The sequence below is a fragment of the Danio rerio genome, chromosome 19 (assembly GCF_049306965.1).
Source record: "Danio rerio strain Tuebingen ecotype United States chromosome 19, GRCz12tu, whole genome shotgun sequence".
Taxonomy (NCBI): Eukaryota; Metazoa; Chordata; class Actinopteri; order Cypriniformes; family Danionidae; genus Danio; species Danio rerio.
The window spans coordinates 36,222,579-36,237,682 of NC_133194.1; the positions used below are offsets into that span (position 1 = coordinate 36,222,579).

The window sequence follows — 15,104 nt, forward strand, 5'->3', positions numbered from 1 at the left end:
ATCTTGTTTTTCTTTCATTGTATAAAGGCTTGTCCAACAACAACAAATCAAACAGAATGCATTTGTAGCTAAGGATAGCAACAAAACTGTGGAAAAAAAAATCCACTTGACAAGATGTGCAGCATAAGCTGCACCGCGGCGTTATTTTCGCTAATATGTAGTTATGGAATAAACAAAGGCGAAATAGCAGCTTGTACTAGAGGAGGGCTGCTTTAATTAGCCATTCCAAAGGAAAGCTCTTTTTTTCAGCGGGCATTTGTTTATTTTTTGCTGTGTCTACATGCAGAGGCTTCCTTGTGTCCCCTTGGCTTCCGTGGCTCTTTTTAATTCGCTCCCCACTCTGCCTTATTGAAAAGAGTGACACACTTAATTAGCGCCGCCGATGCTGGAGAAAAGCTCAGGAGGCTTTCTGGCTGTCAAAACAGGCCGCTGCAATCTGGCCGAACAGATGTAAGCCTAATGTAACAAAATTCAGGTCTGGGAAATGAGGGGAGAAAAAAAAAGCCTGTGTATTTTTCTCAAATGTACGACTCCCTGCTCTCTTTCCCATCTTTCCCTCCACTAACTCTCTTGGAAATAACATCTCGAAAATTGAAAATGGTGTCCTATCAGTCTGTTAAAAGATGATAGAGCGGAAAGCAGGAGAAATCCAATCGAGTCATTTCTCCTTTATACATTTTAACAGGGCTGAGATATATGTCAGTTTGGTAGCAAAACAAGACACGTTTTTGTTAAAGGCTCGTATCTTCTGTGTGCCTTCTGATGTTTATGCCATGTTTTATCTCGCAGAGCAAGCTTTACGGTGTTATGCTGCATCTGTAGTTGTGTTTGTGCATGTGTTTGTTGACGCAACGATGATGCGGTCAGCACATGCTGCCAGATCAAACTTCCCCATTCTAGGCCTTTCACCGCAGCCATCCATATGACTCCCATTACAGTCTTCAAATCATTCAATCTTCAGCAGGATATAGTTTTGCCTCCAATAAGTAATATTATCTCATAATGTTTTCCACATGTATTCATGCATGCGCCCTCTTTTTTCCTCTCTCCCTGCAGAACTCCACTCTAACCATTGAGGAATTCCACTCCAAACTGCAAGAAGCGACCAACTTCCCACTCCGACCGTTTGTCATCCCGTTTCTGAAGGTATTGCTCAATCAAGAAATCTGGGATGCATTTAAACAACTGAAGCACTGATACATATTTCTTTAAGCTATTGATTTTTTTCATCCCTCATTTTTAAATGGATATCTAATGTGCAAAGAGACCTCAATCTTAATCAATTGGACTATTTTTTATAATTGGAATTACATAATGTGATGTGAGTCTAACAGCACCATAAGATCCCGTCCCACAGCACAATGTGTCTATTTATTCCCATGTGTCGATGGAATCCCTTGTTCTGCTGTCGATTTTCTCACACGCTGAATTTGGGAGGGCAGGCCACATCTGAAAGCATTACCACAGTAAGACGATCTGTTGTCTGGGAGAATATCAACCTTTGCCCTCCCTGCCGCCCATTTGTCACTGCGACCCTTATTTCATTACAGTTAAATGTGTCTGTGGCCCTGTTTATGTTGGAGCACTTAACACGAACCGTTCAAATAAACACTCGGCGTATTATTCTTTCGACGAAGGGAAGTATTTCAGTTACACATGGCACATTTTTGTATTGGAGATTAAAATGATTGTAGCCTGCAGAGCGAACGCGCAGTTTGCTAATTTATGACATATGTAGCAAATAGACAGCAGCGCTTGATAGAGATTAAATTCTCATGAGCTTTGATCCATATGCTGACGGCTGTATCCATCCAGCCTCAATCGTTAGCCATTCGTTTTCATCTGCTTGTAAGTGACAGCTATTACAAACGCCGCACCAACCTACCCATTCGCCTCCCTCTTTGTCTAACCTTCACCCCCTCCTCCTCGTTTCCCATCTTTCTCTTGCTCTTAGCTTTCCTTTATCGCCATTTCCATAATAATGAAATAAGCAACTGTTGGAGATTGATCAAATCTGTTCCAGGTAGCAAAGAATTCTGGCCCAGATTTGGCATAAAGCTGGCACAGAAGGCATTCATTCAGTACATGGCCAGGGTTTGGCACCGTCTTTAAGGCGGCACACAAGATTTGGGCCAGATGTAAAATGTTGAATTTGGCCCAGATGTTAAACATTGATATGTGGGTCACATAAGTTTGGGCTGTCTTGACCCACATTTAAAATACATTCAAATTATTTTTGAGTAAAGAAAAAAATTCTACCAATCAGGTCACTTTGAGAAAAAGCATGTCCATAGTGTGCCTAAAGCCTGGTTTATACTCGGCGCGTCCACTAGTTCGCTTGAATGAGCGCGGCGAATATGATGTCATTGCGGTGTTTGCAAAGGTTTGCTTTGGGTGCGCACATTTTACAGTGTAGGGATAACCAGATGACCAATAATTCTTGCCTAGAAATTGCAAAAGCTGTGGGAAAGCAAGAACGTTTTTGTAAAAGTTTGGAAAAACCTGAGAGATAAGATTGTTAAAGCCAAAACAGATTTTTAAATTAATGTTTTTTCACCATTTATTTATAATTTAAAATATATTAATAGTTACAAAACTATAATTAAGGAACAGTTTATTTATTGGATATCTGAAAAAGAATATTTTAACCTATCGGTTTACAACAGGAGTGTCAAACTCAAGTCCTGGAGGGCCGAAGCCCTGCACAGTTTAGTTCCAACCCTGCTCCAACACACTTACCTGTAGGTTTCAAACAAGCCTGAAGGACTCAATTAGTTTGATCAGGTGTGTTTAATTAGGGTTGGAACTAAACTGTGCAGAGCTGTGCAGAGCCCTTTTGGAACTGAGTTTAACACCTGTGGTTTACAACATACTTTTTTTTTTTTTTTACTTTATTGGTGATAATGGTTTATTAGTTCTATAATAAAAAATACATTTGTAGAGCAACTCATGTTCTGTTGTCATAAATATTTTAATAAACTTTAATAGGTAGAACTGTCTGAGATATGAACAAAAAATCTTTATAATCATTAAAATAATTTATACAATTAATAAAAATAATTAGTAAAAAATTCTTCAACGAGAATGGATGTTTCCTAGTAATGGGTTGCAGCTGGAAGTTCATCCGCTGCGTGAAACATATGCTGGATAAGTTGGCGGTTCATTCCGCTGTGGCGACCCCAGATTAATAAAGGGACTAAGCCAAAAAAAAGAAAATGAATGAATGAATTAATGAAATTTTAAATTATATTATTAATATGATGTAGTTCCGGAAATTTTGTACTTCTATTTTGTACTTTTATCCGTCTGATTTTACGGTGGGTTTCTTTTGACCTGCCCTTGCCCTTGTTTTAATAATATCACAATGGCAAACACGTCAAGCATAAAAGCCTCGCTCGTTTCTTGAGTTGCGTACACAGTCAGCGGAAGTCCGCAATGCGGTGCCAGGTAAAAGTATAATTAAGGCTTAAAGAACAATGCTTCATGGGTTTATCAATCTCCTTGCAATCATGACAAAGCAACCTATCTGGCACATTTTAGGCCCAGTTAGTCAACCTGACTTGACCCAGATATGGTCCATGTTTGGCCCTTGTCTGGAAGCCAGACTTGGTCCAGTCATGTACCGTAATTCACTGCGGCATGTGGGCCAAGCAAAACCTGATTGTGTGGGCCAGAGCTGGGCCAGAGAAATTTTGCTATGTGGGTTGTTTACTCCATTAGGCTACGATGGACAGGGGTCTGTCAATTTGTTGCGTTTTCCATTCTCGCGGCGCCCCATTTTAAAGGCATTTCATCTCATCCACTGCTTGTCCTGCTGTAGAAATCGGTCCCATTAGAGGTTGTGGCGGTCACTGCATAGAAGTGAACAGAAAAACTTCCCTGACTTGCTCAATTCCACACCATATGGTTACTGTATCATCCAGTCAGGAGGGGTGGCATCAAAGATGCAACTTGTGTTTTTTTTTTCTCGCTCCCTCTCTCCCTCTCGTCTAATTTTAGTGGTTTTCCTCAAAGGAGCCTTTAATGACAAATACCATATGGCGGTGGGAACAGGGGCTTTTAAAAGTGTGCAGAAGCGCAGCTGCAACAATGTGCATTAGCAGCGTTTTTTCATTAGGCTAATGTTGTCTAGCGACCCTCCCGTCAGAGTTGGGTTTTGCGGGGAAGTGTTTACAGGAAGGGCATAGTGCATCACGCTAATGATGTAATCCAAATTCGACGCCAGCTGACGGCCTTTCTGCTGATGGCTTTTGTTTACGATTTTCTCTAAATGGATTCCTTGTCAGATAAATTTGTAATATTTAGCCGCCGTTTCGTTCAGCAGGCTCCATAAAGCCTGTAAGCACATGTGTTCCTCTGTGGCTCCGTGCCTCATTGCTCAGAGACGTACTCAGCGTGACATAGTCGGCGCTTCACCACATGCTAGCGGTGCAGAGGAAGAGAGGATTACATATACGTGGCAAACTGCTTTGCGGCTTGTGTTTGATATGCTGGTTTCCAACTAACTGTGTGCTAATGGACCACACAGGAGCTGGAGAACACACTCAGATCTAATCGAAGCACATGTTGGATTATTGTGTGTTTGTAAACTTTTTAAATAAAAAATCGATGACGATAAACAATAAGATTATAGGTTTTACCTCCATTATCTGAAATTAATTAAAACAAAGCTGTGCGCAACAAAATAAATCAAAGTCCTGATCAGATTTTTTCTAATTTTTACTTGCCCTGCCAAAATTTTCACTGGCCTCGCCAAAAAAAATAGTTAATAGCTATTTTTTTACCACATGTTTTAAATAATGTGTCAAAAGCCAAACATAGTTGTATACATACACTTTTTTTCAGCATAACTTTTCTTTAAATTAAAAAAAAATTGTGATGTAAATATATAAATTATAAAATATAAAACCTCAAATAGCCGTTTGAAATATTATTTAAAAAATTAGCATTTTTATCAGGCTCATGTGTGTAGGCTTAGTAGTTTCAGATTTATGGCAAAGAATACACTCTTTTAAAAGTCTCAAAGTTAAATAATTCAACATAAACATAGGAGCCTGAGAAAAAGGGTTTTGCATAGCACTTAGAGGTTTGTGCGTCTGAAATTTTCATATTATATATATATATATATATATATATATATATATATATATATATATATATATATATATATATATATTATAAGCGAAAATGTGCACTTTAAATTTGACATCCACAGAGAGGTCAGACTTTCTTGTATATAGTCTCATTTCAGTTGTCAAGTTTTGTAAAAATCTATCTATTGAATTAATCGCTCTATCAAAAAAACGTTGGCTAGAATTATGCATTATAGGTCTAAATTATAGAGAGATATGATGAAGCGAGACTGCAGTCAGATCATGAAGCAAATCAATGTTGATCTTTCTTTCAAGGTGTCAGTGCAGAAATTAACAAAACAACAGGCCTAATACAAATTATTATAATAATTATTTCTAATTTTCCTAGCGGAGAAACATCACTCAGTACTATTTGAGCATGCTTTCGCTTTCGTATTCGACATGAAATGCTCATTTATCAGTAGGAATGACATCCCGCCCTAGTCTTATTTCTCTCTTCATAGAGCCGTATACTGTATATTGCGATTACATAACCATAATACACTGTGGTATAGTCTGGTTCGTTAGTTCATTGGATTGTTTTGCTTTCTCACTACAATCAATCCGCTCTGAGTTTGATTCAGTCGAGCCGAGACCACCCTGATTTAGGCGATCTTGGTCCGACTGATTTGGCTCAGATGCAAGCTTGATTGCGAGATTTACATATACCAAACGAACTGGGCTAACTGGGCAAATGAAACAGGTTCCAAAACAAACTTCTAGGAGTGAAGCACCCTATTTGCACAAAATTGACAAACAGTCGCAGCCAAATTAAACTTTAGTGACAAGGCAGCACTAGCCCGATCGGGCCAGTAACAATCCTGTCTACTGTCTAGCACGCTGGCCCCGGACCATCGGGCAGTGCTTAATGTCGAGCCCTGACTTATATGAAATTGTTTGCTAATTCATATTGGAAAGAAACAGAAAAATACAGAGTACGGAAATAATCTTTGCATTGTACATTATGCAGCATGAGATGCTGTATGAGAACTGTCACTAACTTCCATGGCCATTTAAACGAAAGTCTGAGGTCACTGAAGGTCCAAGCAATTTCACTGGTCTCTGGTAATTACCTTAGTGAACTACTAACAGACCATTGCCTCACACAGCTGGCAACCAGAAGGTCCTTTATAAACAGTCTCCACCATTATCATCATTAAAACGAATCAAAATAACTTTATTTATTTACATTCTTTGCGTCTCACATTTTAGATTTTCTCCATTTAATCTGCAGCATGACCAGCGGCTGCTTTTTTAGTCACCACACGTTCTGTTTTAAAAATCTTTGCTTTCATTGTGCTTCGTTCAATATTCAATCAACAAGCTGCTTCTAATTTTAGCCATTACATCACTGAAAAGGCACACTGTGGGAGTACTCAAGTATATTCCAGAGCTGAAAAGATGTCTGATTATAGTCTTAGATCAGAGTCAGAGGCCAGAGAGAAAGAAAGAAAACAGAGATGAAGACAGCACAGAAATAGAGAAAATAGAAATCATCCTCCAACCAACACCTTGTGCTGTTTAGATGCAGCAGTAGTCCAACTGTTGCTGGATGGGGATTCACAAAAACCTTTCATCTGCCGTGAAAATGCTCCTCGGTGTGTCTTTGAAGTGGCAAGGCCTCAGAGTGCTTTCGGAGAAAGCCAAGCCAGCTAGTAATCATGACGGAGATGCAGAGGAAATGAGACAGAAAGAAAGCGAGCATTTCCCCCCTCCAAAACCATCTGCTTTGAAGATGTCACTTTCTGTGTTGACCATGATTGCTCATATCAAGGGCCCAGGGCACTAATGCATGTTTTAGGTCACAATAGAGTGCTGCTCGAAACGCTGCCAGAGTGTCTTTATTTTGGAAGAATGTACCCGTAATGATAATAATGAGTAAACAAAAAAGCGGTGTTTAGAGCCTCTGGCTGTGGACAGCTTCATAGTGCTGCACAACCTGATCGCTATCTCCCCCTACAGGCCAATCTCCCGCTACTGCAGAGGGAACTGGTGCACTGTGCACGGCTGGCCAAGCAGAACCCGGCTCAATACCTAGCCCAACATGAGCAGCTTCTGCTGGACACAAGCACCACGTCGCCTGTCGACTCGTCTGAACTCTTGATGGACGTCAACGAGAATGGCAAGAGAAGAACACCTGACAGGTGAGGCCAACTCTAAACCAGCATCACTGGCAATCAATCTTGTAGTTTTGTTGGCATTTAGCCAATCGCACTGTATTTCTGCTTGCACCTGCAGGTTTTTTTTTTCTTTAAAAATTACCAGCGCAATATAATTTATGCAGTTCAAGAAAAATACAGAGGAAAGTACATAAAATGAATGAACACTAATATTACAGTTGAATTCAGCATTTATAGGCCTCTTGAATTATTAGCCACCTAATATTTTCTATATTGTCCCCCAATTTCTGTTTAACGGAAAGAAGATTTGTTCAATGCATTTCTAAACATAATATTGTTATTGACTAATTTCTAATAATTGATTTCTTGTATCTTTGCCATGATGACAGTACATAATATTTGACTGGATATTTTTCAAGATACTAGTATTCAGCTTAAAGTTACATTTAAAAGCTTAAGATAAATAGGCAAGTTAGGGTATTTAGGCAAACCATTGTATAACAATGGTTTGTTCTATAGACAATCAAAAGAATGCCCATCAGATTACATCTAATATATCCCATCTTCTTTTTGATTCATTTCATATCCTTCCCTCAGGATCTCGGCATAGGGTCTCTTTGGCATGGACAAACAGATACATTTTTTATTTTTATTTTCATTTGTTCTCTGTGCGATTGATTTGCTGAATTTTAATGGGAAGAGATAGTTGCTGTTTTTAGTACTATCAATGTTGTTTGATGTTTGTATTATATATGTGTTGTAAATCTATTACGCTGCAGAACAAATCACCCCAAAAGGCGACAATAAAGTTTACAGTATTAGTAAAAAAAATATATTGTTTAAGGGGGCTAATAATTTGACCCTAAAATGGCTTAAAAATAAAAACTGCCTTTATTCTAGCTGAAATAAAACAAATAAGGCTTTTTCCAGAAGAAAGTATATTATAGAAAATACTGTGAAAAAATCCCTTGCTCTGTTCATCATTTGGAAAATAATTGAAAAAGAAAAGAAAAAAACACAGGAGGGCTAATCATTTTGACTTTAACTGTATGTTTCTCAAATTAACAATGTTTCCAACTCAAATTTCATTAAACTCACCTTAGATCAATTTGCCAAATTAAAATAACTAAATTAACATCAACAGCTCTAAAAGAAATCTCTCTCAAGCTGCTCTCGGGTCAGCCAGCTTTCCTTATGGTTGAGCCTGGATATTAAAAGAAGAGCTCAACAGTAATTAAAATACTTCTGGATCTTATGATTCAGTGTTTTAAAGCGCACTTATGATGAAAATCAAACTATTGTAAGCTGTTTGGTCAGAACTGTGTGTAGGTATAGTGTTTCCTTAGTCATATTGAAGTATTATAAACCCAACAAGTCTCTTTTTAAAAATTTCCTGACATTAAAATAAGATCAAAATCCCAGTGATTTTGAGTCCCACTGCAACGTGATGTAGGACACATGTCCACAGAGCATTCTTTTGCAAAGAACTGGGATAAAAACATTGGTTACAACTCTCTGTGATTTTTATATAAGTTTAAAATGTTTTTGAAACAGAGCATGTTGGTAAAAAAGACAGTAACTAACTCTAACTCTTAACCTCTATAATCACCACAGCCGCATGGTGTCAGTAAACACTAATGTGTCTTTGTGTGTGCTGCAAACGACATTTGTGTGAGACTCATCATTTCAGACAGGCTTGAATAAACACCACTATAAATACATGAAGTAAAGTTACTTGGTATTTTTGACTAATGAGCTGTATTTCAGCTTCATCCAAGTCTGTCTCTGTCACTGACTGCTGTTTATCTGACATCACGCATGATGAGAAGCAGTCACACACGTCGGAACGGTGGGCGGGGAGAAGCGGCTCATTTTCATTTAAACCCACAGGATACAAAATCATCTACAGTATACTCAAAAACAAAAATGGACGCTGTAATAAATAATCTGATGGGTATAATGAGCTGAAACTTTACAGACACATTCTGGAGACACCAAAAGCTTATCATAAATCGTGTAAAAGGGGTAAAATAGGTGCCCTTTAAAAGAGCATTTGTTTGTTAGTGGGTGCACTTTAAGCACCTAAAAATATATGGACTAGAAACACAGGGTTTGTTAAACAGCTGGAGGTATGTAGAAATATCGCAGCCGCTTATGAGTGTCTGTATTGTCACGCGTCATTTGGATTCTCATCCTTTAACGGAGCAGAACCTGGAGGAACCAGACACATCTGGAGAATTCTGCTCTATTCTTTGGAGACGTCCTGTTGAGATGAACACGAACTAGCCGAGTAAAACCAGAGCATATCTGCTGTGGACTGTGAGAGACGATGTAAAAGATACATATATTCTGTATATATCAGTTCACTCCCAGGAGCTCAGAATTATTTCCTCCTTTCAGTGAAGAAATATAATTTTTAATACGCTATCTTATATGAATACATATCAGCTCAGGTCCCTGTGGTTATTAGAGAAGTATATACAGCTCTCTCTTTTTCTTATTCTTTCTATCTATCTTTTTTTTAATGTAATACCTGCATTTTTTGCGTGAGCTCTAAAGCATGGCTAGGTGAGCCTGGGGACATGGCTGATAACACATACAGATGAGACTCAGCTCAGATACGGCTGGCTAAGCGCTTCTGTTTCTGCTTAGCTCGGCTCGGCTCGACTCGACTCTCCGGGCTCAGAACGAGGAGGGTGAAAGAGAGAGAGAGAAAGCAATATTGGAATTTGAAAGGGAGCTATGCTGTCCTTAATCACAGAGCACAATGTACGGTCACTTCGGTCTGATTAATATCAAAGGAATCGGGAAACTACAGCTATGGAAAGGAGCGCACCCCACAACGCATTCTTAGTGCGCTCTCCTCATTTAGAAGAGAAATGCGTGCGGAGACTTATTTGAATAAAATATTCCATTGTGCCGCACTACCCCTATATATGTGAAACACACACAAAAAAAGGTGAATTCGAAATGAGGTTCAGATTCAGTTCACAGCTTTCAGTGATCCCCAAAAGGCTTTCTAAACTGAGGGAAATTAAGACGTTAGCTGGGATTTAAAATGCTTACATTCAAAAACCGTCAGTGGGATCTTGTGTAAAGTACTGTAAAAAAATTGGAATTGGTAAAAAATGTTTTTGAAAGCTTCATATACTATTACTAATACATATTTATTATTATCAAAAATGCAATAAAAGTAATGTTGTAAAATAATATATTTTTAAATGTATAATAAAATATATAGTATATATATATATATATATATATATATATATATAAGTTGAAATCATAATTATTAATACTTTGATTTTATTTTATTTTTTTATATATCTCCCAAATGATGTTTAAAAGAGCAAGGAAATTTTCACAATATGCCTGATAATGTTTTTTCTTCTGAATAAAAGTATTTTTTGTTTCGGCTAGAATAAAAGTAGTTGTTAATTTAAAAAAAAACATTTTAAGGTCAAAATTTTTAGGCCCTTTAAGCTATATTTTTTCAATAGTCTACAGAAAAAAAACATTATTATACAATAACTTGCCTAATACAATAAATTTGCCTGCGTAAAAACTTGCTGGATAAGTCAGCGGTTCATTCCACTGTGGCAACCCCGGATTAATAAAGGGACTAAGCCAACAAGAAAATGAGTGAATATTATTTACTGTCATCATGGCAAAGATAAAAAAAATCGGTTATTAGAAATGAGTTATTAAAACTATTAGGTTCAGAAATCAGAAAATCTTCTCTCCATTAAACAGAAATTGGGGAAAAAATAAACAGGGCTAATAATTCTGACTTCAACTGTATTTATTTATTTTATTTATTTATTTATTTTTTAATTTTTTAATTTATTACAGTCTTTAATGTCACATGACTTTTCTCCAGTGTTTTCTCCAGTGTTTTTTTACTCCAGTGTTTTTGTTAAAATAAAAAATATATGAGTTCAGGATTCCTCATTAAAAACAATATTTAAGTAACAATATTTATATAAACAGCATATATAAGTAAACCCCTCACAAATGTATCTTTTAAGTTCATATTTTTAATAGGACACTATACAATATTATATTCGTGCAGATACATTAAATTATTCAGTACTGAAGCCAAATCTGGAGCTAATCTAACAAAATAACTTACAATAACGGTCCAAAAACTAGTAAAGCCAAATTTATATGTTAGAAAAAAATATTAAATACCGATTTAAAAAATAAATAAATAAATAGAGACACATAAAAATGGAAAAATTTAGTTGAAATTTGTAGGTTTTTTGTTTTATTTTTTTTTTTTGCAATATTTTGCTTGAATTTAATTGTATTCTCTTTCAATTTCTAAATATGTTTGGTGACTAAAATATTATTTTATTACCTATATCTGTATAATAAATGTCTTTTATTTAAATGCACCAAAATACATTGCCTATATTCACTGATTAATGAATAATAATATTAATTTTCAAAATGGGGTGTACTCCATTATGCCCAGCACTGTAAAGGTCTTTATAGTTACTTTCGATCAATTTAATGCAATAATGCAGAATAAAGATCCTTATTTTTTTCTAATTCATATTATAACTTTTGTTCATAAAATGCCTATATATACTTTTATATTTTATATTAAATATATTAATTTCAATTTAAATAAAAAAATGGGGGGAAAAGATTATTAAAAAGTCTTTTGTGTTACGACTGTCGCCTCACAGCAAGAAAGTCGCTGGTTTGAGCATCAGCGTTATCAGTTGATAGATATGGGCCAGTAGGGGCCCTCTGTGCCTACTGGTAGGCTCAGAAGGCTGGAAGCATCCATGCACATGGCTAATCAGCTTTAGATCACATACCGATGCAGCAGGAAGTTAACGAGAATTATTCATAAAATTTTCCATTAATTGTATTTTATTGATATCTACCTATAGTTGGTGGTTCATTCCACTGTGACGACCTCTGTAATAGAGACTAAGCCAAAGGAAATGAATGAATGTTTTGTGGAAAAAGCAAGATTGTGAGACACATGTAAACCACAAGCTCTGTCTGAATCAGAAATGCTAAAGTTCACGAAGAATGAATATAATTAGAATCAGTATTAAAATGTATGAGACTGGGGTAAAATAAAGGCAGCTGTGTTTGGAGGTGTGGGTGGAGGAGAGAGAGGTTGCTTTGAGGAGCATATGGATGGTGATGGATGCGCATTAGCAGCTCATAAAAGCAGCTCATTAGGAAGTTCAGTCTCTTTCAGAGGTAACCGAGGGACAGCTGCCTCACAACACACACACACAAGTACCTGCATCTGCAAACACCTGGACCTGTGACACATGAAAGTGAAGGGCAGCGCAATGTGAAAGCCCCCGGGTTTAGGTGTGTTGCTGAGTGAGTTCTGTAAGTGCACGTCTCTTATGGTCCTCATGTGCTCTGTCAAGACCTCCTTTTCATGACAACAAAGTGCTCGACGGAGTCAAAGAAGCTGCTTTTCTACTTAGCACATTAGATGACAGACTCTTACTGCCTCAGGAGCAGTTTCACGTTCCCCCCCGACCCTCAGCGAGGAAAGCACATAACATCAATGAGCACTGTCCTCAAAAGACGTTTCAATGTCAGATCGTGTGCCTGTGTTGTTGAAGAGGTACAACAACAAAAAGAAAAAAAATACATCTAGTGAGACAACATGGTGCCTGATATTTGTGGAAAGACAATCTGTTGTGTTAAAAGAGGAAAGAAAAGATTTCTACAGTTTCTATCTATCTATCTATCTATCTATCTATCTATCTATCTATCTATCTATCTATCTATCTATCTATCTATCTATCTGTCTGTCTGTCTGTCTGTCTGTCTGTCTGTCTGTCTGTCTGTCTGTCCGTCCGTCCGTCCATCCATCCATCCATCCGTCTCTCTGTCTATCTATCATCCATCCATCCATCCGTCTCTCTGTGTCTATCTATCATTCATTCATCCATTCATCCATCTATGTATATATCTGTGTCTATGTCATCCATCCTACCATCTGTCTATCCGTCTCTCTGTCTGTCCGTCCGTCCATCTATCCATCCATCTGTCAGTTCATTTTCTGTCTGTCTGTCTGTCTGTCTGTCTTTCTATCTGTTAATTTACATTTATCTTTCTCTACTATTCTGTCATTCTGTCCATCCATCAGTCATACATTTCTTCTCCAACCGTTTTGAAAGTGTTTGAATGTTCCACTTAATATTTCAAAAAAGGTTTCTGTTGTTCTTTGTAGTTATTTCTTTTGCCAGTCCAAATGTAAATGCTGTATCTTGTCTACAAATAAGCCCAACTTCCAGATATAGGTCAGAAATATTTAAATGTAATATTACAATGGTCTTTAAAAAGACTTAACTATGACTTGGTGAAACCTGCAGAAGCCTTGTTTTTGGTTCTCACTCTGGATTCATCTTTTCCCCTTCCAGAACCAAAGAGAACGGCTTTGAGCGGGAGCCCCTTCATCCTGAGCACCCCAACAAGAGGCCCTGCACAATAAGCCCGGGACAGCGCTTCAGCCCCTCCAACGGGCTCTCCTACCAGCCCAACGGCCTTCCACACCCCACACCACCCCCTCCACAGCACTACCGTCTGGACGACATGGCTATCGCACACCACTACAGAGATTCCTATCGTCACCCCAACCACCGCGAGCTCCGCGACCGCCCTCGGCCACTGGGTAAGAGACGGCAGCATCTGGAGAAAGTCATTAATAAGAGCGTTACTGTGCTGTAAAAGTTTGATGGTGACTGTGACCATTAAATCCTAACTTGATGAATAAAATATTCCATCTTAATGCAAATCCCCTATAAATTTGGAGGTAAAAACAAGTTTCAAATAAAAAAAATCTCCTCTAAAAAAACTTCCCTCTCTTTACTGTAGCACAAAACTCTCTGAGCACAAACATTTCGTTTGTAGAACTCAAACTTCTTGTGTGTATTGCTATATATATAGACAGTGCTCAACATAAGTGAGTATGTCCCATTTTGAAAATGAACATTTTTATCTATTTTTCAATAAAATATACACAATATATTTCGGTACATTTGAACAAACTGATTTATTAATCAGATATATTTATTAAAAAATATTTTAGTCACAGAAACATCTTTACAAATAGAAAGATAATGCATTTAAATTTATGCAGAATATTGTTATTTAGCCGCTATAGTTTTGCAGCACTTAGCAAAGTTAGCAGGGTGTTAAGCACATGCAATAGAAAAGGACAGATATCAGACTGGCTCCCTTGTATGTCAATCAAACGACAAGTTTCAGTGTGGATGAATGATAGGCTGTCGCCTGTTTTTTTTTTTAATGCCCTATGATCTACCATGCTACATTTGCGATCGACTGGTAGATTGCAATCAACCGGTAGATTGCGATCGACGTGTTAGGCACCCCTGATTTACATCATCATAGCAGTAGATGGCAACATTTATTTATTCATTTTCCTTCAGCTTAGTCTCTATTTCAGAGGTTGCCACAGTAGAATTGACCACCAATTATTCCAGCATATGTTTTACGCATGTAGAAATGCTTTTCTAGCCGCTACCCAGTACTGGGAAACACGCATACACACTCATTCACTACAGCCAATTTAATTCATTCAGTTTACTTATACCACACGTCTTTAGACTGTGGCGGAAACTGGAGCACCTAGAGGAAAGCCACATGAACACGAGGAGAACTTACAAACTCCTCACAGAAATGCTAATTGGCCCAGCTGGGACTCAAACCAGCGACCTTCCTGCTGTGAGGTGACAGTGTTCACCACTGCACCACCATGCTATAATTAGCAACATGTAAAAAAAATTGTTAAAAGTTTTGTTTAAAAAAATTATGTCTAATTATTCATTCAATAGACTTGTTC

General features: G+C 37.6%; 1 protein-coding gene across 50 annotated transcripts in view; it reads left to right on the forward strand.

Annotated features, from left to right (window-relative positions):
• runx1t1 (RUNX1 partner transcriptional co-repressor 1) overlaps nt 1–15,104 on the forward strand; it is a 233,066-nt gene that overhangs the window by 204,825 nt on the left and 13,137 nt on the right. For all 50 annotated transcript variants that reach the window (XM_073931144.1, XM_073931165.1, XM_073931161.1 and 47 more), the window contains 3 exon segments: nt 1,057–1,146; nt 7,095–7,276; nt 13,663–13,913. In XM_073931144.1, the coding sequence (XP_073787245.1) occupies nt 1,057–1,146; nt 7,095–7,276; nt 13,663–13,913 (523 nt within the window).